The 24,565-nt window shown below is 41.6% G+C and overlaps 1 protein-coding gene across 1 annotated transcript in view; it reads left to right on the top strand.

Moving 5' to 3' along the window:
• Window positions 1-606: 606 nt before the first annotated feature.
• BSN (bassoon presynaptic cytomatrix protein) overlaps window positions 607-24,565 on the top strand; it is a 134,858-nt gene continuing 110,899 nt past the window's right edge. The window contains exons 1-2 of the mRNA XM_026055035.1: window positions 607-611; window positions 5,585-5,984. Of these exons, the coding sequence (XP_025910820.1) occupies window positions 607-611; window positions 5,585-5,984 (405 nt within the window). The remainder of the gene's footprint in view (window positions 612-5,584; window positions 5,985-24,565) is intronic.

Below are 24,565 nucleotides of genomic sequence, written 5' to 3'. Positions count from 1 at the left end.
CTTTTTTTCCCTGCTATTTTACAGTGTCCTGACACTCTTATTTTTGATAAGGATCCAGAACTCGGAGTCCTCTTCTATGAATAAATTCAGCTCCCCTTTGAAAAGCCAGAGCTGGACTTGTGCTTTGTGCAATGATGATGGTGCCATTTGTTTTCACGTTCTTTTTATGTGCCGTAATGTAGCAATTAGATCCATTGCCCAGAGAGTGGGAAACGTATTTAAGTACCTACCAGGAAAAAGAAGGGATTGCAATCCATGTTTTCCAGCTGTTTGTACAAAGGCCGTAGCCATAAGGAAYGTAGGGTGGGGAGGGCTCCATTCCACCCGTTCTGGCAGAGCTGCGCCGCATTGCTGAAGGCAGGGCAGCGTTTCTGAAACTAAAACACGGGCGTCCTTTCAGATCCTTTCTTTCTAGTGAGGCTGGAGGCTAAATTCCTGAAGCGTTCAGACGGTRGTCATTCTCATCGGGATTTTTCAGACCAGAAGGGCAAAGCCCCTAATGAATGTAAAGGCTGCTGTGGTTTGGTGGCAGCTGAGCAGCTGGCCCTGCGTCTTCAAGGAGTCTCCTAGAAACTGAGCTTTGCATGCTCAAGTAGCATAGCGAAGATGATGTGAGTGTAGACGTTTACCTTGCAATGGTTATTGCTCCCAAGTTAGCATTCTGATAGGAAAAAGGAACTGTTGGTGCCTCTTGAGGTCTTTGCTCCAAAGTGGCTCTGGGCTTGGGYCTTGTCTGGGGGGGRAAAAAAAAAAATTAGTACYGCCACTGAATCTACTTTAGTTAAATTAGAGCAATAGCAATTCCCTTGTACAGTACRTCCTAAGCTAAGAATTTCCAAATAAGAAGGCTGTACCATTTTATTAGAATGGAACTGTAAACCAGTATTATTTTGCAGTATTGCTTTCATTTTTCCTRAAGCTTGTGACATCTTTTCACTGAAACTGCCACTTTAATCAAAAATTAGGCTTATGACAAAACACTTTTTTTTAAATGAAATTAAACTTTAACCAGAAAACTGAAGGTCTAATACTGTTAGCAGTGAAGCAATGCTTCACTTTAGGAGATAGGCAGATACTACTTTCATTTGATGGGTAATATGACAGAGATTGTGCAGATTTGAGGTAGAGCTGGGAATGAAACCYGGACTTCTAATGTTGCAAGCCCACTGTTACCCCATATACTTCTTGAAGCTGAAAGTACTCACTGTATTCCTCTCCCTAGCAGCCACCGTGTGCAGAAAACAAAGGCTGGTGCTGCTACTGCATGATCCTTTGACTCAATGATTTGAGGCGTATGTGGTATATATAGACGTCTGATGTTCAAAGGACTGTTCAGCTCTAGCGGGCTTTGGGAAAGTTGGGYGCCACGCATGGGACCAGATGACTGATGAGTGGCATTGCTGGGTGAGAAGGTTTATTATTGCTCTATTTGATGTCATGTCAGCTTCGTTTTGGAAAATGGAGCAAGTTTTAGAAAACAAGAAGAAAACCACCATTGTTTCGATTTTTAAAAAAAGAAAATGGGATCCTACAGGCTGACTAACCTGCCAGTGACTGCAGCCAGATTAATAGAACTGTTTGTATGACCATCTATTGATAAAGCATTAATAGATGGAATATAATAAATGGAAATCTCTATGGTTTAGTTGTTAATAAGCCTAGTCAAATGTGACTGAATTTTTTTTTTTCTTAGACAAAATTATGACTCTGTTGATAAATGTAAAAGTGTTGATGAATATTTGGATTTCTGCAAAGATGTTTGACTTAGTACTGCATAATGTTCCGATTAAACAATTAGGTGTATGCAAAATCAATACAACTCCAATCAAATGGGTGAAATTCTGCCTTATTATGACATCTCAATTTAACCACTAACGAGCAATCTGGTGGCATTGGTGGGAATCCATTTGGGATTGGTTTGCAGCCCAATGCTAGTTAACATTTTCATCAGCAATAAAGAAGGCTACAAGGAAAAAAGGTTGTGGACGAGCCACAGTTTGGACTTGGAGGGAAAAAATAACTGTTTGTAGATGGGGACAGGATGTGTTTAAACATTGRAGCATCTTAGCAAAATGTGGGACTAGCGTGGGCCTGTGCCTCACTTGGCATAGCTATTCTCACGTTCTTCTTAGCAAGAAATGGCATCTTGCTGCAGAGAATGGCCACCTACATTAAAGAGATGCTTTGCTTCAGGCCAAACTCACGGAAGTCCCTTAGATGGCTGAGTGCCCGCAAAAGCAGGTGAAAAGGCACATTACAACTGTAAATATTCATGCGTGCCRTGGAAAGATTTGAGCCACCTAATGCAGCCTGGCTATGGAGCTCTTCTTACCAAGTACCGAACCTCCCTCCCTCTTTTTCACTGAGGAATAATTCTCAAGGCAAAATAGCGGTGCCTGAGGTATCCTTTCACTTGGGTTTTTGCTTTTTCAAGAGACTCCCAGACTCTATATTGGATCGGAAATGTAGTAAACTTGTCTGTTCATTGTGTGACAATTCCCTTTTACGGAGCACGGCTTCAAAGGTACTGCAGAGCTCACACTCAGTGACAGCCATGACAGCGCTAAGCAAAAAAATCACTCTTTTTAAAGAAAGAGACTTTTATTAAATAAGCCAGACTGTCAGTACTACTAATACTAGCAGCGAAAATAGATGATACTACTAATATACTGCTAAATACCTGATCTACAGATAGTGGCCCTAAGTTTTTTTTCCATCTTTCGCTCTGCTAGGAAGTAAAACCATCATTCAGTAGTACTTTTTTGGTTAGAGCTGTTTTGGAGTCAGAAATTCCCACTTTGTGGGAACCTTTTTTTTCTATAAAATGGGAATAAAAAGCATACATTTTGCAATTTGCATTGGAATAACAATTCTGCTGTTGCAAACGAGTTATTTGAATGCATATATATTGATCATTTTGGATAATTTTATTTCACTGTTGTTTTAATACATCATGAGTATTCTATTCATTCTAATACACAAATATACTGGTTTTATATGAATTAAAGAGAGAAAATGCTTTTTGCTTTGTGACAATATAGCATATAACTCAGAGTGTCTGAGACTGAACTCCCATCTAGTCTACATCAGGTACTGATGTAGAACATTTATGTTGCAGTAAATTTACTGCTGTCAGTAACAGAAGGCAAATCTTAAATCTAAATTTAACTGCATTACATTTGCCAGGGTCATTCCACCTTGGCAGGGCCCACTCATCAGTGAATGTTGCAAATAATGTGGAGCCAGAAAATGTATAAAGAGAAACTGAGATGTCTCCAATAATTTACAATTGAGAAAAGATGGAAAAAAAAGGAAATGGTACTTTTGGAAATGTCTGTCTACTGTCTGTTATGGCAAGAACAAAGGAATATCCCATGAAGTTGGAAGGTGGCAAGTTCTAAACTTAGGAAAGGAAGTCCACGCTATGTGATATTTTGAGCTCAAGAATTCAACTGGATGTAAAGGAAGTGATATTTATATGAATAACCAGGGTATTTAGTAGGAATAGTAATTATTGCAAATAAATGCAGGGATGAGAAGGCAGACTGCATTCTGCAGGCCCAAGCTAACCTCAGAGGACTGGAAGCTGAGTGCAGCTACCCTGCCACTGCCTTCTGCAAGGTTTCCAGTTGGCTTCGTGGATCGAGAGCTGACAAAGATAAAATGCAGAGAACACTCAGTGGTCACTTGCTGCCATGGCAATAGCTTAACAGCAGGCACGTGAAGGTTTGTGTCGAGTCTGAGCTTCCCACATTTAATCACTTCAGGAGCAGTATCAGTGATGAAGTAGCAAACCGTACAAATGACGCTTATTTCAGGTATTTAGCTGCACTGCCAGCTGCAGTTAGCTGTTTAGTCTTGAGCAGATCAGTTCCTCTCTTATTGCTTTAGTTTATCCTTATTGTATGATTCCTCCTTCAGAGAACTGCTTTTCAATCTGGGGCTGAAAAGTATTCCCAAAGTGCTATTTTAATATTTATTTTCATATGAGTTACTATTATTGTGGCAACATGCACTTTGAATTTCATTAGTTTTATGCATTTAAGTTCCCTTTTTAAACCTTTATAAGGTCAGACCCTGCTTGGGTAAGTCAACAATTTATTAAAGTTGAGATTCTGAGTCATATTTTCCTTAAACAGCTGTAGATCACAGGTAGTAAGGACATTAGGATTTCTGCCTTCTGGAAAAATATTTCTGGGGGTTATTAAAAAGCGTGTGCATCAGATTATTCTGTTATCTAAATGACATAAGCTTCCTCCATTGCAAATCAGTTCTCATGAACTTATGGTCTGTAAGGAAATGTTCCAGAGTATCTACAATGAAATAATATGTAAATTCTGGTGTGCAGAATTTAGTGTTGTGTTCTCCAGCTGAACAGGAGGAATTTGAGAACCATATTAGATTCAGAAACTGTTGGCTGAGGGTTAAAACTGAAATCTGGGCTATCCTTCAACAACGGTGGTATTTAGTGTCAGAGGTGGAGAASACTGCACGAACTAGACGTGGGAGACTGCAGAGCCATTAAACTATTAAACTGTGGTGTCCTTGGGAATATCATGAGTGCTGAAGTCTCTGAGAGTTTCTTTTGGGAAGGAAGGAAGGAAATCGTAGACCCATGGTGGTAATGACCCGGAAGGAATCATACCAGAACGTTGATTTTCAGAAGGATTTATTTAAAACTCTAAAAGATTAAGCTTTGGGCACCCCAAGCTCGTTTTATGGCCAGCCAAGATTTTACATAGCATGGAAGAGCTTTCAGGTGGGAGGCAGCCAGCTCGCTCACACTCCTATTCCAACTGCTTTCACCCAGTGAAGCTGAATGATTGGATAAGACAGAGCTCATCTGCACTCCCCCTTATTTTGCCCCTGCTGCGGCCCTTTGAGAAACAGCTAGTTAGTGCAAAGTTAAAGCAAGCCTTAACCCGTGGCTTGCATCGGGGCAGCTTGACAGTCAAGAAAATATGACTAGTTCTCTGACTGTCGCCTGTGTCTTTTGGGTTTTTGGCTTCTGTAGGTGTTTTTCTTCACTAGCTTTATCAGTTTTCAGTCTTTTCGTTTTGCAGAGATTCATAAAAGTAGGTTGCGAGGAGGTGGTTAAGTGGGTGTTGGCCGTCTCTGTGCAGAAAGGGCCCTGCAATCAGTTCTTCTTTAAATCAAAGTTACTTCTGCCTTTTAACACACCAGTTTACRTCGGAAAAGCGTTAACTCTGAGCCCTTTGCTGGCAGTAGACTGATCTACCGTGTACTTCTCATTATATTTTCTGTGAAACTTTCTGACTACAGTTCAATTCAGTGTATGCGGAATAACTCAATTACATCTCTGCTGCCAATTCATATAAGAGAAAGTTTAAATTGCTTGAAATTTTGTCTCATTTCATAAGGTAAAGCATCTCCTTAACTTTCACTGATTTGAACAATTTCCCTGATTTGCAAAATGCTTTCACTGTGCCTCTATAGGCTGACCTGTGACTTCATGGAAGGAGAGCGTGCTGTGTTTATAAATATTGCATTTTCAGCATTGACTGTGATCACTTAAATATCCTAAACATTGGGTTATATACATGTATTTTTAATGATATTTCAGCACACCAAGAAGACCAGACCAACTGGATCACCTAGCTGGACAGAGATCAGCTTCTCCCTCCCTTACACAGGCTGCTCAGAGCTCGGAAAGCACCAGAGAGATGAGGAGTCGTGGTCAGGCCAGTCAACAGGCAGATGRACCTAGAAGGACGCTGCAGGTGGATAGCAAAAGTCAGAGATCAGGAAGATCTCCCTCTGTATCGCCAGATCGAGGCAGCACCCCTACCTCACCTTATTCTGTTCCTCAGATTGCACCCCTTCCGAGCAGCACTCTCTGCCCTATATGCAAGACAACAGAACTCATCTCCTCCCCTAATCAGCCAAACTTCAACGCCTGTACACAGTGTCACAACAAAGTCTGCAACCAGTGTGGATTCAACCCCAACCCGCATCTTACTGAGGTAATTGCTTCTTTTTCTCAATCAGCTTCCTTCTCCAGTATACTAAATCTCAGGATGGGTGGTGGAATAGCTGTAATATCTGATCATCTTTGAAATTTTTAAGGAGTAATGAAAACATGGTCTGGTATTTTGAGGAAGCATTATGAGCTGCCTTAGAAGAGTGTTGAGTTCATGTTTTGCATTCTCCAAGCACAGAGGTTGCATCCTCATTCTTGGCAGCTGCAAAGAGCTGGAACCCTTGCTCTTGAGCAATGATGCTGTTGTCTGATCAGTGGATAATTGTGATAATCTGAGGTGTGTGGAGAAAGGGATGGTAAATTAATTAAAGGGAATGCTAGACCATCAGAGAGGTACGGTTTCTGGTTGGCTGGAACCTCTATTCCTGTTATTCTGTTTTTGGGATCATGAATGGCTTGGTTGAGGTAAGGTCCGTCTATGTGGAAGGGCCCTGAAGTTGAAGGGCTCGACAGCAGTGGGAGCTGAATGGAGCGGTGGTGTTGAATGCTTTAGATTCTGAGTCATACCAAGTGATTATTTTTCACGGTGAATGAATTTCTGACAGTATTGGAAACTGATATTTTCTTCAGACTCAGTGGTAGGAGATAAGTGAGAATAATTGTTTGCAAGATGATGCCTACTTGTAAAGTGTTTCACTTTAAGTGTCGGATGTGGGATGTGTAAAATATATGCATGAGATTCCCGGGGGCAGATCTGACAGTGCTGAGGGCTGGTTGGTGCGTGGGATTCCACAAATCACTCGAGCAGGCTCCACCACCTCTGCAGCGGTTTGCTTTGTGAGTGCATGTGAACTCCAAGCAGAGGGGAGAAGGCACGTAAATGCCGTTTGTAGCTATTAAGAGACAAACCATGGAGATGGTTACTCTAAGGCTTTCCCAGGGAAACTAAAAGACTCCTGAAGCTATGCTTTGGAAAGTAGCTCTTTGGCTTCAGCACCCAGATCCTATTTTCTGACACACTGAAGTCACTTGGGTACCTACATCCCATTAAAGCACCCGTTGTTCTGGTGAGCAGTCAACATTTGTTCCCAATGCCACCAGCATTTTTTTTTTTTTTTTTGAAATGGCAGTTTCTAAATATTGCTGTTTGAGAGAGACTCCTGGTTTACAGTATCTTTTCTTTGGAGAAAGGAAAGTTGGGATCATTAATATTCTTGGTATAGTAAGACATATATTAGTTAATTAGCTGAGTGTTGCCTTATATTTACCTTTGTGAAAATCATTAATATATCTCAGATCTAAATAAAAGATCTCTGCTCTACAGAAGTTGCTGAATTTCCTTCACTGGGTGAATTGGTTTGACTTGCAGAAGTTATTACAAAAAAAGCAGCTGTTATGCTTGAAATGAAATAATAAAAAAGCTAAGCAAGACCATTGAATTTGACTTGGATGGAAAAATTTATGACTTGAAGGTAAAACTGGGCATACAAAGCAGAGAAAATTACTGCTATCAAAGAGATTAAGGAACAGGGTTTTTYTTCCACACACTGGGAAAAGCGGACAAATCAGAGACTTGCCACCTGAAAGATTTGGTTTGGAGTGGCGAAGGAAATGTGGGAGGAATAATGCTGCCCTGTGCCTTGAGAGACGTTGGAAGAATTTAAGGCTATCCAGTTCATTTTTCAGCTGGTCGGGGTGCAGAGCTCTCCGTGACACTTTTAGCTTGTAGGTGACAGATTCTTGGTCAGGCTGAAGGCAATCTACAGGAGGAGGCAGGAAACAAAGATGAGTTTGGAAAGGAGAAAGTAGGAAAAGGTCTTCCTTTGAGGCCAAAATTCAGGTGTAGGCAAGAAAATGCCATGGGCCATTTTTCTATTTCACTTGTAAATAGTCTTGCCATTTTTGTTGTTCAGGCAATATATTGAAAGTTGAACAACTAACCTGCTGAGAAACAGCAAGTAGACAAAAAAAAGAAAAAAAAAAGCATTCACTTTCTGATTATCCTATTTACACTTGTGCCCACTAGATAACACAATCCTGCCCAAAGGGCTTTACCACAATTGCCTGTATCCCAGATCTTTCTTACAGATGCTTATGTGTGGTTTCTTCTTAGCATCTACGGGTCCTGTTGTAATTCTTCCTTCAATGATCCATTTTGTCTCTTTTAGCACAGTAGGTAAATTTTATGAATGTGCAGTTTATGCTTAGACTGTGGAGGTATTTTGAACATCAAATCCAAATAATTGGACCTAGGATAAAAAAGATTACTCTCTTGTTCTGAATTTAGTATGCATTTCAACAGCAAACAACCTTCACCACCCTTATGACTTCTAAGTAGGTCATTGGGGGAGCTGGGGTTGAAAATAGTTGTCCAACAGAAGCGTTTGCTTCTTGTTTTAGCATTCTATATAACTGCACAGATAGTGCAATGCAAATGGTTACATTTGTTTAAATGTGACTCGCTTTTCTTGTCATTATTATGTTTGCTTCTATTATACAGATAAAATTTGTCTGAAGCAATCTGGTGGCCATAAAAAAAGGTCAAACGGAGGCAGCTGGTATGTTTATACAGTTGTTCTTCTTGCTGATAGAATTTGAATTATCGCAACTTGAATGTCTGTCGTCACTATATGACTTTTGGGACAAGCCATAGAGAAAGGAGTTCCCCAGAGACTAAGACGTGTGCCTTGAACAGAAGCAAAAAAGGATGTTTTGGCATGTGGGCAATACATGTACAGGTGAGGCTGTTTACCTAGAGTAGCTTTGAAAAGGATATCTCTGCTAAACCCAGCGTTATTGTTTGGGTCTGCATGCTTTCGGGTCAGCGTTGCAGAGTGCTGTATAGCACGGTTACTCTATCCTGCGATCTGCCTGTGTGCTCTCCCGAGAGAGCAACAGGATGCCTCATCCATGAGAAGTCATTTGAGCCCCTCCTGAGCAATGAGCCAGGGTATGTCATCCTTGACTTAAAACCCCTTCGGTCTGCACTCAAGAGGGTAAACAGTTTCTTCAGTGAATGTCTCCTCCTTCTGACTTTTGTAAATGGAATTTGATTTTTTTTTTGCAGTTTTGACAGCTATAATCCCTATCCTTCTGGGCATCCACTATTTGTAATTTCCTATCCATGATTTTTCTGACTAGTTAGCTAGGAGTTGTATTTTTCTTAGATGATTATAGCCTCATCATAGGAAAATTCAGGTTGGAAGTGACCTCCAGAGGTCATTTAGTCCAAGCCCTGCTCCAAGCAGAGATCAGACCAGGTTGCTCAGAGTTTTATCCAGGCGAGTCTCAAAAATACCAAGGATGGAGGCTATGCAATGTCCCTGGGCAACCTGCTCCACTGCTTGACTGTCCTCATGGTGAAAAAGGTTTTCCTTCTCTCCAATCTGATCTCTTAAGTCCAGAAGGTACTTCAAGATGGCTGCACAGTATTTCTGATGAGATGACTTATGTAGTTATATTTTCCATTTGTACTTCCTTATGAATATATTTTCAAGTGAATAGTTGACATTTCTGCTTTGTGGCTGYGGCAGAGACACTTTTCTAACTTCTCATTCTGCTTTCAAGGTTCTTTGGCAGGATTAAATGATCAAAAATCTCAAATTTTGTAAGAAAACAGCAACTAAGAAAACCAAAGCTGTGTTTTATTTAGCACATCTTCAGTACAATCTGTGGGAACACCAGAAACTGCAAGTGTGGCGAGATGGGAACGGCAGTACTTGTTTGACATGATACCTCCACGTGTATTGATTTCTGAGACCCTTTTGACAGCCCAGTTTTGAAAATAAGTTTATATAAGCTTTGTGTGTGTCTCTCTCTATAAAAATAGCAACAGATTTAGTGTATGGGATCTGTAGTCCATCCAGCTCTCTCCTGTCACCTACAAATACTCATAGCAGATTTTTCARAGGAAGGCGTAGGAAACCCTGCAGAGACTGCTGTGGAATAACCATACCCACAGCAAAACACCTTAATTCTATATTTAGATGATATCTTATGCTCTGAAAATGCATATTTCTTTCAGAAAATTTTCTTGTGCCTTGTCTTTTATTTTTGTTCTTCTTCATGTGGCTTGATGGTTATTTTATCTTAAAGGCAACTAATCATGACTGAGCAGTCAGCCTATGTGGTATCTTCTGGCAGCATGTTCCAATAGTTGATGGCTTGCTGAGCAAAAACTTCCACTGTCTGATATTCAGTTCGCTATCTTAGTATTTCTTTGAATATCAGCTTGTTCTTGTTTCAAAAGACTGGGCAAGCAGAAGTTCCTCTGTGTTGTCTGGGTCGTTCAATATTTTATATGTAGATAATCATATTCTTTTCCTCTGTTTATCTCCTCTCTCTAAAATAAGCGCTGCCATGGTTTTCCATTTTGTCGCGTGCTCAGGAGTGAGTTTTCTCGGAAGCTTTCTTGGTCATTGCCTTATTTCTGAAGGTCGATGTTCTTGCTATAGACAGTTATTTTAAGTAAAGGGAGATTTGGAGCAGGGAGCTATTGTGGCGTCATTAAAGACTAGAACTGACACTTGAAGAAATTACGAAATAGCATAGTAGAACTGAAGAGTTCACTCACACTCCTACATATAAAATAATCTTTTGAATGGAAATCTATTATTTTAAATACAATAGTGCAGTCTTAATGCTCTAGTAGGATTTTTAATTTCTCATTAAAACTTTTTTCTAGTTTTCCTGTGTGCTGACTTTGAGACTTTGGGGTTTTTTTTGACAGATTGTTCTCTTGGACCTTACTAGTAATGCTGTTATCGCCTCTGTGGGTGAATAGCCAAGTTTCAAGCCAGTATAATAGGTTTAAAAAATCCACTTTTTAGACATCTTTCACTTTGTAATGGTGCTCCTGAGGCTTTTGAGTGACTGATCCTGCAACAGGTTCATCTGATTGGATTTGCTCCATTTGGTATAATAAGGGGCAACCTGCCGGCATCTTTTTTGTTCCCGCTGGATTTTGAAATGTCACAGTACGTTGCTAGTTTGAGAAATTAATTTCTTCTCCAGCAGTCTCTTAAAATTTTTTTTAGTTTCTTTGAATTCATTTCCTCCCCATTCTAAATGATAAAATTTCTTAAATCTGGGCTTTGATTGTAATCAAAAGCATTGACTTGGCATAGCATTAAAGTATGTGCTTTAACTTGTGCTGAAAGGATACTTAAAATGTCTGCCTGCTCTAATAGATTTGTTTGGAAACGTTTTGAGTTTATAGAAAATCTTTGTTGTCTTCCTTGCATTTTTATTTTTTCTTCCTTTTTTTTTTTTTAACTTGTTCATCAGATGCAGTTTCATAAGTATTCAAATGCACTCAGTGGATTTTTTTTTCCTGTATGAAAGGAACATATTTATATATGTATGCTCTTCCTCAGCTTTTTTTCTCTTTAAAGCCCCTGCTTTTGTCCCCAAGCCATTTTGAATGCATTCGCTGTACTTCATCATTGTATCAAATGGTGATAGCATCTGCAGGCAGTCAACTTAATTAAACTTCAATTCTGATCTAAGTTTCAACTCTTCTAGGAAGATTTAATAGATACGTTGCATTTTACGCACTGTGAATATATGAAAATAATATTAAAGCTCTAAAGTGAAGCACCCCGCCATTAAAATATGCCCCAGTATAGGTTTCTCTTTTRTGTGCATTAATTAGGATTACATTTTTAGGTTTTTTTTATTATTATTATTATTTTATGATTGCATAGTAAAGGAAGGCTCTCGCATTGCTCTCCTGGCTAAGCTGGATGGCTTGTTTAAGATGGGCACCGAGAGTGTGCCGGCACGGAGACAGTCTGGTCTGTAACAGTCTCTTGGGCAAAATCAGACTTCCTAGTACGAATTCAACCCTGGTGACATGTGGTTTGAAATGCTGTGCAGTAACGCAGCTGATGCGTAAAGCCCAGCTCTGCTGTTTTCTAGGTGTTTTTAGGAAGCGTGTTAGCTTTAGGTGATGGATAGTCAACAAAATCATGGTAAGAAAATTCAGGTAAAGAAGTGGAATAAAGAAAAAGGACTTTTGGGAAGCAAAGGAACAGTAGCGTGTTCAACAAAATCTCTCTGAATGTAGGAATGCTGCAAAGGGAAAAGGACTTGCCATCGTTAAAGGAATGGCATCAGTCCAAAACGATCTCCAGCCTAATTTCACCAGGATTAGCAGTGCCTGTAAGCAACATCACCTGTATTCATTTACCAAATAATTAAAAAAAATAAAGACCAAATGTCTCGTAAACTGTAAAGTTATTCACTTTTATCATATGCTGCTCTTCCTAAAGCTGATTTGTCGTTCGGTTCACTGTATGAATTTTATACCTGGCAGGGTTTTAATGTCAGAATTTTTAGTAAGACCTGATGTTTTTGTGAATCATCAAGGACCCAATATTTTTGACTTCCAAAGGCTTTGGACTGGTTAGTCACTGTAGTGACCACCAGTTCAGTGACCCTGGAAGTGAAGCATTGTGGCTAGGAATACAAGGGAAATTATTAGTTTTAGGTTAAAATGAGGGCCACCAAAGCTTTTAGATTCAGCCGTCTTCATCTGCTCTCTCCCCAGTCATTCAACTTTTGAACATTTACAGGTCTCTAATGGCCWCTGTCTAATCTGGGCAAAATCCCTCTTGACTTCTGTGAGACTGGAATTTTACACGAGTCTAATATATGCTGATATGATTTTGTGGGAAATAGTTGGACATAGGTCTACTGTGGCTTTCTTTGTAACTTATGTACTCCTGGAGTCATTAAATCAAAGCATGAACTGTTTCCATAATGTATGTGGCTTGAAGTCACATCTTCAAATAGATAGTATTCTGACACGGCCCAATTATTACTATGTGTTATAGCAAATCTGGAAATTTCTGATATTTTGATTGCAAGTAGAGGCTCCTGGTGAAGTTGTGGTTTATCCTACTTGACCTGTAAGCGCAGAAGCAACTGAGGGGCTGAACAGAGGAGTAATGGATGAAGAAAGATGAATATATTATTTGCTTATAGATAATTAAATAATGACTTCATGAGTGATTTAATATCGCCCGTCTTTTTTGCCCTTTTTAAACAACCCAACCCAGTCATTCTCCTTATTGAGTCTTCATTAAGAAGCAAACCAGCAAGCGCTTTGGAAGACCTAGAACTTCCTCCCTTTTTGAAGCGCTCAGGATTTTAAGCCACCTTCTARCTACTTTAAATTCGTAAGCAGCAGTTCGTTCAGATTACAAGACAGGGAGTTTTTAGACCTCRGTTGATGCAGGTGGTGCTGGCCACACTCAGTGATGCAGCATCGGGCTGAGCAGGCTGGTGGTGACTCCAGGGTGATGTCTCCTGCATTTTCAAGCTTTCCAGCTGGGCATAAGCTCCATGTTGAATGCAGCTCTTTGCGATGGGGATGAAGGTAAGGGAGGAGCTGCAAATCTCACTGAGCAGCAAAGCCGACAAGGTTTTTTCTTCTGCCCTCGGGACCTTACGGGCTGCTCGTTTTCCCGGCTATGAAGTAGATTCTTATCGCAGATGCTGGCATGTGTGCAGCACTGCAGCTTTAAGATCTATTATTGTACTTCTGCAAAAATGTGAGGCTATATTTAGAGATCGTAGTTTTCCCCCACTCCTTAAGGAACAGGGTGTTGGGTCTGAAAACCCCTGGATCTCAAAATGGAGCTCAGGGCCACAGCACTTGCAACATTTGACAGTAACTTCTTCTCCAGTCCAACTTCCCTTGGGTGTCCCTCGAATTTCCTCCCCGTGTTGTTGTTTGGATGTCACGTTCACCACAGCCTTGCTGGAGACACTTGTAGCTCAAGCTGGTCATTAGAGCAGCGGTCCTCATGTCTGGGCACCTTTCAGCAAGTTCAGGAAAAACATTGCTTCCCTCCTGTGAGCGGGGTCAAAACCCAAAATGCCTTTGRGCAGAGAAATTTGTGCACTGCTATAGGGTTAAGATAGCACTCTGGAGAAGCTATGCATGAAAAATATGCTCTTTGTGGTTTCAGTGAATATTATTAAATTTTTTATAATGAGAAAATATTGATGGGGACCTTAAATGTATCGCCCTAGTGTGTATTTCCTGCATGTTACCTCTTACTCATCATTGCCCTTCACCTCTCAGTCCCCTTATCTCTGGACCAGGTATATCCCAATCCTCATTTCATCCTGTCTCTGGAATAGGCCAGTGAAGGATGCTTCTGTTATCACTTGGTTGGACTTTTTTATTTCTACTGTATCTTTTTAAATGGAATGATTAGCACCGAATAAAGAAGCTAACATGAGGCTAGAGAATAGCGTACTTTACTTGTACTTGCTAAAGCTTTCTAAATATAAATGACTTGTCTGCCTTTTCAACCACTGCTGCAGACCGAACAGGGGCTTCTTTGAGTTGTCTGCAATGATATGCAAGTTTTCTATTTGAGAGATTGCAATTAAGTTAGAGCCAACAAAAAAAGCTTATGAGTAATTTTAACTGTTCCTTCCAGTATGTTGCCTTCTACTTCTCTGTGCTTAGGATGATTCAAATAATGAAAACTTCACTTGGAAAAAAAGTATATCAAAAATAGCTTGGCTAAATGATTCTCAGTGACTAATACAACTAGTGTTACTCATGGCTCTGTTCAGACTCGCTAAAAGAAATGACTGCTATCTACTGATTTTTGGTTCTGATGAATCAAGGCAGCCGGGACCTATCTGCAGAAAAATATAAAGGTTCACGGTGACGTGTTAAATTCTTAGGAGGGGACAGGAGACTGTGGCTTCCTGCGTGCTGGAGYGACGATGCAGTGGGGAGAAGTAATAAAAACAACTGGAAGTAAAGATTAATACTTCTGAGAGATAAAAAAGCAACCTGCTTTTTTCTTGGCCTTTTCTTTTGCTTGATAAATATCAAACGCAGCAAGCCACACACTGAGCCATGATAACCCTACATTTTCCTTTCTTAATACATTACGTTACAGGAAGCTGTTTGCTTGGATGATACCTGATTTTTCTCTAGCTCTCAACTGGCTTACCATGTTATCATTAAAAAAAAAAGAACGCTGGCCAGAGAACCCACTATCTTTTTTCGCTGAGCTTTCTAGGGAGAAAAATAAGTCGGATAATGGGAAAACTACTGCCAGGCTCTCCAAAGCAGAGAGGACATTGCTGTGGACCAGGGTCAGAGGCTCCCTGTGGTTTTGAAAGCTTTCCTATGTCAGTTATTGGCTTTCAATTCTCTCTCCCAGCCTTTCCTGTTTGGAAGAGTAAGATCGGTGACAGTCTTGGACTATTCCTTGAGCTATTTTGCTGCTGTGGATCCTGCTCCAGGCAGACCTAGCAGCGGAGCCCACAAAGTCCTAGGCATGGGTAAGCGTCCCTCCGGATTCCACTCACTGTGCACAAAATATCCCAAACAGTTGCAAAGGCCTTTATAACCCTTGCTTATGTTGTCTTGTTTATGATATGTGTTAGGTTGTAAAATGTTGCACCACCTTCAGGGAACTGTTAGGAGGAAACTTTTTAAATGCTCCCACTGTATCAACTGTTATATCCCAATTTCCATACTGTACTAATTTCCCAAACTTTTTTTTATCATACCAACTGCATGTTGAAAGCACTTTAGCACCAAAATCAATCCAATTTTGCAGGAAAAATCATGAATTATGTATTTTTTTTTCCTTTGCTGGTATCCCCTGGCAGTGGTCAGTGCTCAGCTGTAGCTGCAGGTGAGCAAGCTAAACTCTTCCCCGCATCCACCATGCCCTTGGCCGCAGCCATGGTAGGAGGTGGCACGGGAGGGAAGCAGGCGTGAGAGCTCTTGGCCCAAGAAGGGCCAATCTTATCTTCTTGTCTTGGGCAAACCAGGCAAGCTGCGTATGTAGTCCAGCTAAAAAACGCTGGACGGAAGGAAGTGCAATTATGTGGCTCTCCTTTATCCTGACCGGTAAAGTCTTATAAGGTTTGTCTCTTTCTTAGAGATATTGATGTTTGGCAGAAGTGGTTACGTCCCAACGGTGTCCCTTTCGACCTGAATTTTAGCTAATCAAAGTTGTTGTTATTTATAGAGCTGTGTGGGCTCTTATCACCAAAAATCCAACTTGCTTTTCCAAGCAGTGCTCTGTCCTAAGACACTCTTTTGACTTTCGCTTATCCGTAGTCACATTTAGGTGCCCAAAGGCTGAAAGGGGATTTTTCCTTAGTGGGACAAGCTGAAAAATATCAGAAACTTCTGGAAATAGAACTGTGAATGCGGTAAGTTATTTGTGAATGTCAGCACAGCAGTTCACACCTGCTGAGGTGTTCCTCGGGACTTTAATTTAAGCTCATGCAACCTCACGACTGCATCTTATACTCCTGTTTTATGTTGCTCCTCATCTTAGAGCTGTAATGTGCAAATATGCTCCTGGGCAGCACTTATCTGAGGGGATATGGTGCTAATTGAACTATGAAAACTGGTTATTTTAGCTTTGATTTAAATGCCCTTTTATCTAGACTGTAAACCTTTTGATCAAGGACAGCCAAAGGGTGGAATTTTTCAGTTCTGGAGTCAGTTCATAGTGTAAATATACTGTGCTGTTGGCTTGACTTTCTTCTCTGGATGAAATCAAAGGGAAATCGTTGGAATAGCTCAGTACTGAAATTCAGAGAGCGAAATGTGGTCTTAATGAGATAGGGCTAGTATACGTAGCTGRTCTGTGGAATTATAAGTGTATTAAAAGGAGTTAGGCCAGACCCTTGCTACCAGCTGCTAGCAAAACTCTGTAGTTGGAGGCCTCCACAGAAGAGCCCTTAAATATCTGTAGTGGGTAAAACAAGTAGTGGGTAGAACAGACATATGGTTTTATGGAAAGGAAGTTTTGGTGTCCCCCCTACCTACAGGCACTCTCTCCTCCTCCTGATAAACGTGGCACACAGGGTTCCTGTTACACAGAAATAGAAGCACAGCCAGGCTCAGATGTTTAGCAAAGTCTAGATTATTCTGAATCATCCAATATCCTTATCAGCGCACTACAGGCAGTGTTTGCATCAGTCGCAGCACAGGCCCAATATCAGAGTCAGCAGCAGCGTTCTGCCCATTTACTTGTCATTAGCAAGCAGCTATTAGAAGCAGTGTCCCCAAAGAGCAGAAGAGCTTGTCATTGTACGTAGCTCCTCTTTGCAAGAGACACGAGCACTGCAAACTTTCTCTACTAAAAAGCCTGTCAAAGGTGTAAGCATATAGGTCTGCATGTATAGTCTAGCTGCTGGTTGGTTGTGCCAGGCTGCAGCTTGGGGAGGCAGGGGCACTGCTAAGCTTGGTTCTAGCAAGGGATAACTCCTGTTGCAGTTTTATTTTCTTTTTTTTGCCTATCTCTGGATTGCTTCTAGTGAAGTGACTGCCCCAATATCTGGATAAAGAGGCGAGGAGAGCTGCAGGCCCTGAGCTGCTGAAAGGCTAGCTGAAAAGGCTGTGGTCCTTGCAACTTCGGAAGTGTATCGTTTCTCAAAAACCAGCTTAATCATGRCCTTTGAGCACACGTACGTTTTGCTCAGACTGCACCATACTCTCAGGCACACTGTGTCTTCTTTTTTCCCTTGGAGGCATCCCATATTTCTCCTGGTCTGAAAGACGCTGCTGTGTACTACCACCGTTTCCAGCTTTGAAAGTCTTGAACGGAGCATGATGCCCAGTAGATAATATACAGGCCTAGGGGGAAGACCTTGATAAAAACTAGTGGTCTGTAATAAAATTACCCTGTGGGCCTGAGGAAGAGTTGAGTTACCCTAACTGCTGGATTCCTCCGAAATAATAAGCATACTGGGGAGAGGTACGTCCTGGAGGGGTTCTTGAGCGCGCCTGCCTCTGGTTGCCCATGTTGAACAATGCACACCCTAGCTATTGTGGAACCTGTCAAGCTTGCCGAAAAGCAAATATCCTTCTTTTCCTGGTGGAGCACAGCATGCTAACACAAGACCAAGAGTGCTGGGTCAGACAAAAGGTCCGCACGGTCCGGGATCCTGCCTCTTACCACAGGCAGTAGCAGATGCTTCCAGAAAAGTGCAAACACAGGGCACCCCCTCGGCTGGCGTGCAGCTCTGTGCATCCTGCTAGGCAGCCGATCCTGCTCGCTCACTCTCTAAGGAAACTGCGGTGCCTGATTTGGAACTGTGAGTTTCCCTCCCAGAGTGGGGTGCCAACAGGTGAAGCACAGTTAAATTGAACCATCAGATCCAATTACACTGTTCTAGTCCTCAGCAACTTACCTAAAGGGACTTTGGCAGACTAGGGAATGAATCCTGACTTTTCAGAGTCCCAGATCAGTACTCAGTGCTGGGCCATGCCAGCTAATGCTCTGAAATTTGTTTTACAAACTCTACCTTATGTTCTGACCTGCCATATTAATTTTCCAGATGATATGATTGTGGCTTTCAAATTTGAGAGCACTTTGAAAAATATCACCAAACAGGCATGCTGCTGCTGCCATCTGTCTTTGAACTGCTTCTGGGATCTCATTACTTGCTTTCAGCAGCTGATCATTATTGCTGCATTGAATTAGGAAGAAAAAATACAGTGACTTCTGAAATACCGGTTTCGAAAACAAATTCTAGGTGCCAAGTTCTAGCTGAGCTCAGAGGAACATGTTGAAAAATGCTTTATGCAGATCCTGAACGTCACGGTTTCCAGAGGTCTGCACAGAAAAGTTATGTGATCTAACATTTTTGATGGAAATGTCATTTGGAGGGCTCTAAACAGCTCTGTCTAGCCAGCCAATCCATCGCTTACGTCTCTCCAATTTAAGATGTTTCCTGATTGCTTGCAGTTGTTGAGGCTCCACAGCTCCCACCATTCAGCTGAAGATTTTGGTACACAACACTTAAAAATCAGGACGGAGATCTCTCCAGCTGAATGCCCCGAAATAGAGGTCTCTGAAAGCACTGACCACTTCTGCTATCTTGTCTGGAAAAAATACCTTGTAGATCACAGTGTGTCCTGAGAGCTGGTAATTAAACTCCAATTGCCTAAATTTGAAGGCACTGTGACAAGATATATTGTTTGTCCCCTGAAGTGGTGTTTCTAATTGGCATTTGGAGCTTGTATCAAACCAGAGAGTGATGAAACCAGCCTGAATTATGCCATGTGCTGCTCTTTATTTTCCTGCATGATTGAATCAACACAAAGTAGYGTTTCCAGAGCAATGCAGTTTGCATTATTTACCAATCCGGTCAAATGTGTTCTTTTGCTATGCTAATAGCTGGGACGGACTGGGACCGGGGTTGTAGCTACTGTGCATGTTCATCACCTAAAGAGGACATATTCAGGTCCCTAGCTTGAGTAAGAAGCATTTTTATAGAAACTGTGCATCTTGTAAGAAATGAACTGCCAAAAGCATGGGGCCGTTGTCTAGAGTTAGCTGTTGTGGCTGTTGATGCTTTCATGAGAAATACACAATTTACAGGTGAGAAAAGCTTTATTTTTTCTTGGCCTGACAAGTTAATTTGAGATTTCGTTAAATCCTATTTAATCTAAACTCTGGCACACATTCTGCAGGGTGTACGTTGGATTGTAAAAGCTGAATCATTCTCTTTTTGCTTTTTGAAGGAACTGCTGGTTGCGAGACGAGAGATCGAACTGGATGATTTGTGCTGAGTCCTGTAACGCAGCCTGGCTCTCCTCAGGGTTGGGACTAAATTAAGAGATCCCAAACCACTTGGAAATGGGGCTCCCACGGCGGTGTTGCTGCCTCCTATTTGGAGAAGGGGTGGCAAATGGATTTGCCTCTTTTTTGAGACAGCTGAGGTGGAATATGTCGTACTCTCCTTAGGAAGATAGTGTGGCTTCTCTCTTGAGGAGCAGCGTGGGAGAGCAGTTTTGATGTCTCTTGCTGTGTTGCATAGTTGTCCTCCTGCAATCCGAGTCCTCTGCTGCGGTGACATGGACAGATTCCCTTGTGGTGGGGTCTTGGGGTTCATACCTCGCTCAAAGGAGCAAAGTAGTTTACTTCTCTGGGATTTATTGCTCCAGGTTGTTTGCAGGCACAGGCATACACCACCATCTCTAAGACATTTCTGTTTCTCCTTCAACCTTTCCTTCACGATCGCTAGCACTAGAAACTTTCTTTAATTTAAAACGAAGGTTTAGATTATGATATAGTTACAGGATTATGAAAACTGAGCTCTTTGTATTCTGGCTATATGTTAATAAAGGAAGCAAGTTTTTAGGTGGTTCTCTTCTGCCTGGATTTTGGGTCAGGATGCAAGCAGCAGTAATAGGTGGCTGTCTTTTCCCATCCATCCGCTCATTTATTTTAAAGGGGAGACTGCCCAGCCCTGACCCCTCTGCTCCCATCTGCATGGTCTCATCGCTCTTAGCGTGCGCTAGCAGGATTGTGCCTTTCACAAATGCAAGCCAGTCCTTATTTTCAAGGATGGGCCACCGTGGGGGAAATGTTGTTACAACTCAGTAGTCAGAGTGCTTTCASAGCAAGGGAGGAGCTCTCCTTGCACAGTGGGGTGTGAGAGGCATCTGCACTTGCAATAGAGGGCTAAAGACAACGTTAAAATAGTGGTTAACAGTGGGGTGCTTGTACAAAGCGAGCATTTATAACAGAAAAACAGAAATCCTGAATAAGAATTTTTTTTTTGCATTGACTTGAAGTGCTGTAATTTGGAAATCTCTTGTAGAACACCTAAAAAATCCAAAAAGATGGGGAAGAGATTTGCTTCCAGGATATTTTTTTAACAGAGAGATTTTTCTTGATTTTTTTTTTTCCCTTGTTGCAATTTCCAGTTTTGTAATCAAGGACTCGGCTGCTTGTTTGACCAGGATGAAACTAATTTTCATTTGAAGCTTCTTTAGGGTTTTAAATTGGACCTACAGGTCTTGGGCACATTGCTTTCAAAGATGATTATTCAAGTCCTCCATCAGGAGGGCAGCAGAGAGCTTTCCTATTTGGGTGAGTTCATATTTTGTCTTGGATATTCATAGCCAGAAAAAGAGGCAGCCTTTCTGATAGTAGGATCCTTTCCGATTAAGGGTGTGCAGCTTTACAGGGTGTACTGATTTAGATCACCATGGCAATAGTGACTTTAAACCAGCAAGCAAAAATAGTGATTTAAATGACYGGTTTTAATCTTGCTTTGTATTTGCGGATTTTTGTAATTTTTTTGAAGAAAAAATGATTGCAGTTGGTAGACTGGTTTGCAATTAATATCTCCTTCTTAACAGATATATAATGGCTGTAAATATCCAGTAAGCAGTTATGTGGCTTTACAGGTATCTGTTGAAATTCTAATTATTTACTCTTTTTTATTTTAGAAATAATACATTTCTTGCTTAGTAGAGGATGGCTAGCTGTTACTTATAAGCTATGTCAAAGTGCATTTGGATGCAAATAGGAATTCCATTACAGAAAACTTGTTCTACCTAATGTATTAAACAAAATAGGTAGCTAATGATTAGACAAATTGTTTGTGGTCTTTATGGAGCATATTTGGGCAGCCTGTTTTGGGTGCCAGGTCAGAGGCCCTGTGCTGCCCACAGAGGAGGCATCCAGCCCAGCAGAGTAATTTTGGCTCTGGCTCCATCTGCAGACAGCGGAGAAGGTTAGGGAGGCTCCAACGGTGATTCAGAGGCCCTGCAAACTTAAAGTGGGACTGGTTTTGGAGCTAGTCTACAGGCTGTTTTGATGGGACATTATATGAGCAGGTTTTATTCTCTCACACAGCCTCCGGCGGCATGTTGTTTTAGATGGCTGGAATTGAAAACACACAATTGAAAACACATGATTTAGGTTAATATTTTGGGAACGTTTTCTAACAATGAGGACAGTTAAGCCAAAGCCCCCTTATTCCCCCATTCGCCGCCTACCCAACAAATCCACAACTGACAGGAAGTTTTAAAGAACAAATTAGACAAACATCTGTCAGCTGTTTGGTCCTGCCTTGGGGCAGAGGGATAGAGCAGAAACCTTTCACAGACTCTTTCTTGCGGTTACCGCAGAGCATTAAGGGGAAGTCCCAAAGCCTTTAACATGGCTCTGCTGGAACGAAGCAGCAGCAAAAAGAAAATTCAGACCCAGGAGTAGCTGTTGGAAAACCTGGGGCGCTGGCCAGCAAAGGGTGCTGTTGGGTGCCTGGGCAGGGAGAAGTCTGCCCAGCGCCTCTCTCCTGTTTCTCGGAGAATCACAAAGATGCAGTAGTTTTATAATAGAGCATTGGCTTGTTTTTCTTTGAAAATCCATCTCATATATGGGAGAAACAGAAAAGGAACAAGCGATAGGAACAGAGGCTGTGGCTGGCTTGTGGTGCTTCTACAGAGCTTATAAGCATGTTCTTTAATGTTAGCCTGTTTCTGAGTCCCTGCAATGTTGATCCCTTGTGGGTTCTCACTGGGTGATCTGGCAAGGCAGCCCCAAAGCCCGTTAACAGGCCTTGTGCATTCATTCTGAGTCACTGGAGCAGTGAGGTGGTATCTGGCCCTCTTACCAGTTGGTATATTGATGGCACAACAATTTTACTGGGGAACTGTTCACACTGGTATTCACTTCTCCTTTGCAATAAGAAGTCGGTTGTCTGGGACAGTCTTGTGACCAGGATCTCCATCATGGGTTTAGGATCAGCTGTCCTTCTGGACACTTTCCAGGTGCAGCCCTCCATCTCTTGGGCCTCCTCTGTTCTACCATGGTAGACAGGCCCTTTCTTCCTCCCAGCAGTTCTCTTTTTCCCTGTTTCTTCACGAGATCCTGAATGCTGTCATTCAAGATAATCCATTGAGGCCTCTATCCTTTAGTGCACTGTATCCTGTTTCCTTTTGTGCAGCTTTTAAGCTTTGTCATGATCATCTAATGAAGCTCCTAGAGAAACCTACCTTAGGAAGATGGTGCAGGACATCACTGCCAGTGGCTCCAGTATGGTCCAGACAGTGAATAAAAGGGAGGATGTACTTTCCCTGTTTCCTCACAGGTGCACTTCCTAACTTTGTGACTATTTGGTTCAATATTTGCATACGCTGAATGACATGATAACCCAAGCAAGGTACAGTGTGCCTGAGTGATTTCAGGCAAGATCGGACCAGCCACGGGCAGTTTACGCTATTGCTTCTTTGGCCAACATTTTTGGTTATGGCATGGACTTTTGCACAAAATCATCCCATAATCTGACAAACTCGGTTCAAGATGATGCTTATGACATGAGGATGCTTAAGGCTGTTATACAGTTAATCCTCGTTATTCCTCCCACCTCTTTTCTCCATCTCCTTGCCCTTCCATCTCTACCCACTGCACACACGTATACCTGGCCACAATTTGCTTGGAGTTCCCTTTGTTCCCATTCTGTGGCTTCTTGGTTGCTCAAGGCAGACCGCAGGAGGTTTAGAGGTTTAATGCTTACTCTTGCTCTATAGTGCTACATTTCCGCAAGTGCCCATCTATTTGTTCAGTGGAGTAGTTGTAATGGGCAGCTGCTTACGGACAGATCTAAAGCGTGCACATCAAGTCTCCCGTTAATACTTAAAGCCTTTCCTGGGGTGCAGAAGACACTGTGCCTGCACCATTTCTTTCTAACAACTGAGTAGGAAAGAGATGATAATATAGAAGAAGAGCTGCCTTTACACATGTACAAAGAGTTATGAAGGCACATTAAGATGAGTACTTTCAGCCGTAAACACTTTTGTGGAGTGCACCAGGGACTTCAGTCAGAACCTTCTGTGCTTTTGTTTTGTGCATACTTGTTCAAAACTGACTTTCAGACATGCAGGAAAGTATTACCTGTGTAGCTTATGACAGATCATGGCAACTTCAAGATATCTCAGAATCATCAGATGTCTCAGAATCTGCTCGCTTTTTCTTTGTTACAACCATAGATTTGTGTTCCATAGATTGTGTGGCTAGTTAGATTATAAATTATTCATGGCGGGGAACTTATCGTGTTTATCTGGAATAATTGAGCAATTAAATCTGCTTAGGCATGTAAAAAGATGGAATGACTTGTCTATCTTCGGGCCTTAAGTTCTGCAAGAACGTTTATTGCATATTTAATCCAGAATAAATAAAACAAGAGTAAATATATTCTGCTTTGATGCGTTGGTTCACTCCAATTTGTTCGCTTATCAAACTTGTTCGTTCCAGCTGGTTCACTCATAAATACRGATTGAACCAGGGTAACTGAGACGTAATTTGCCTCCTTCAGTCTAGAGAGAATGGGAGGCCATACCTGCTCTGTGACTCTCGCTCTGAAAATACTTAGGACTATTTGCATTTGCACCCTGTGTTGTTTTTGTTGTTTAAAAATTTCTTTCCCGGATGCTTTCTACTCAGTCACTGGATTGCGATTATTTTTACAGTGACTGCTATTGTGCAACATTCAGAAATCTGCCTTTCCAGGTGGAAAGTCAGTCTCAGGTCTCCCTAGCATCGAAGAGTAAAAATATGCTGTTTTCATTCATGTAGTCCTGTTAGGAGGATAAGGAGAGTCTATGCGTGCTCAGGATATGCAAAGTGGGTGTTGAATGCAAAGCTAACAGTAATATCACTGAAGGACCCCCAAATACACTGCAGTAGTGATGTTGGAAAACAGCCRTGGCTGCACTTGCAGTGATTTTCTCCTGACCATGCAAACATCCACTACAAAAGTGGGTGTTTTGGGGGTTGGATTTACAAACACTGTAATAYCATGGCTCCTAGAGAGTGGGGAGCA

Source organism: Apteryx rowi, unplaced genomic scaffold (assembly GCF_003343035.1).
Source record: "Apteryx rowi isolate R43461 unplaced genomic scaffold, aptRow1 scaffold_98, whole genome shotgun sequence".
In the NCBI taxonomy this organism is placed as follows: Eukaryota; Metazoa; Chordata; class Aves; order Apterygiformes; family Apterygidae; genus Apteryx; species Apteryx rowi.
The sequence above is the reverse complement of the archived record's forward strand: the minus strand, read 5'-3'. Positions and strand labels throughout refer to the sequence as shown.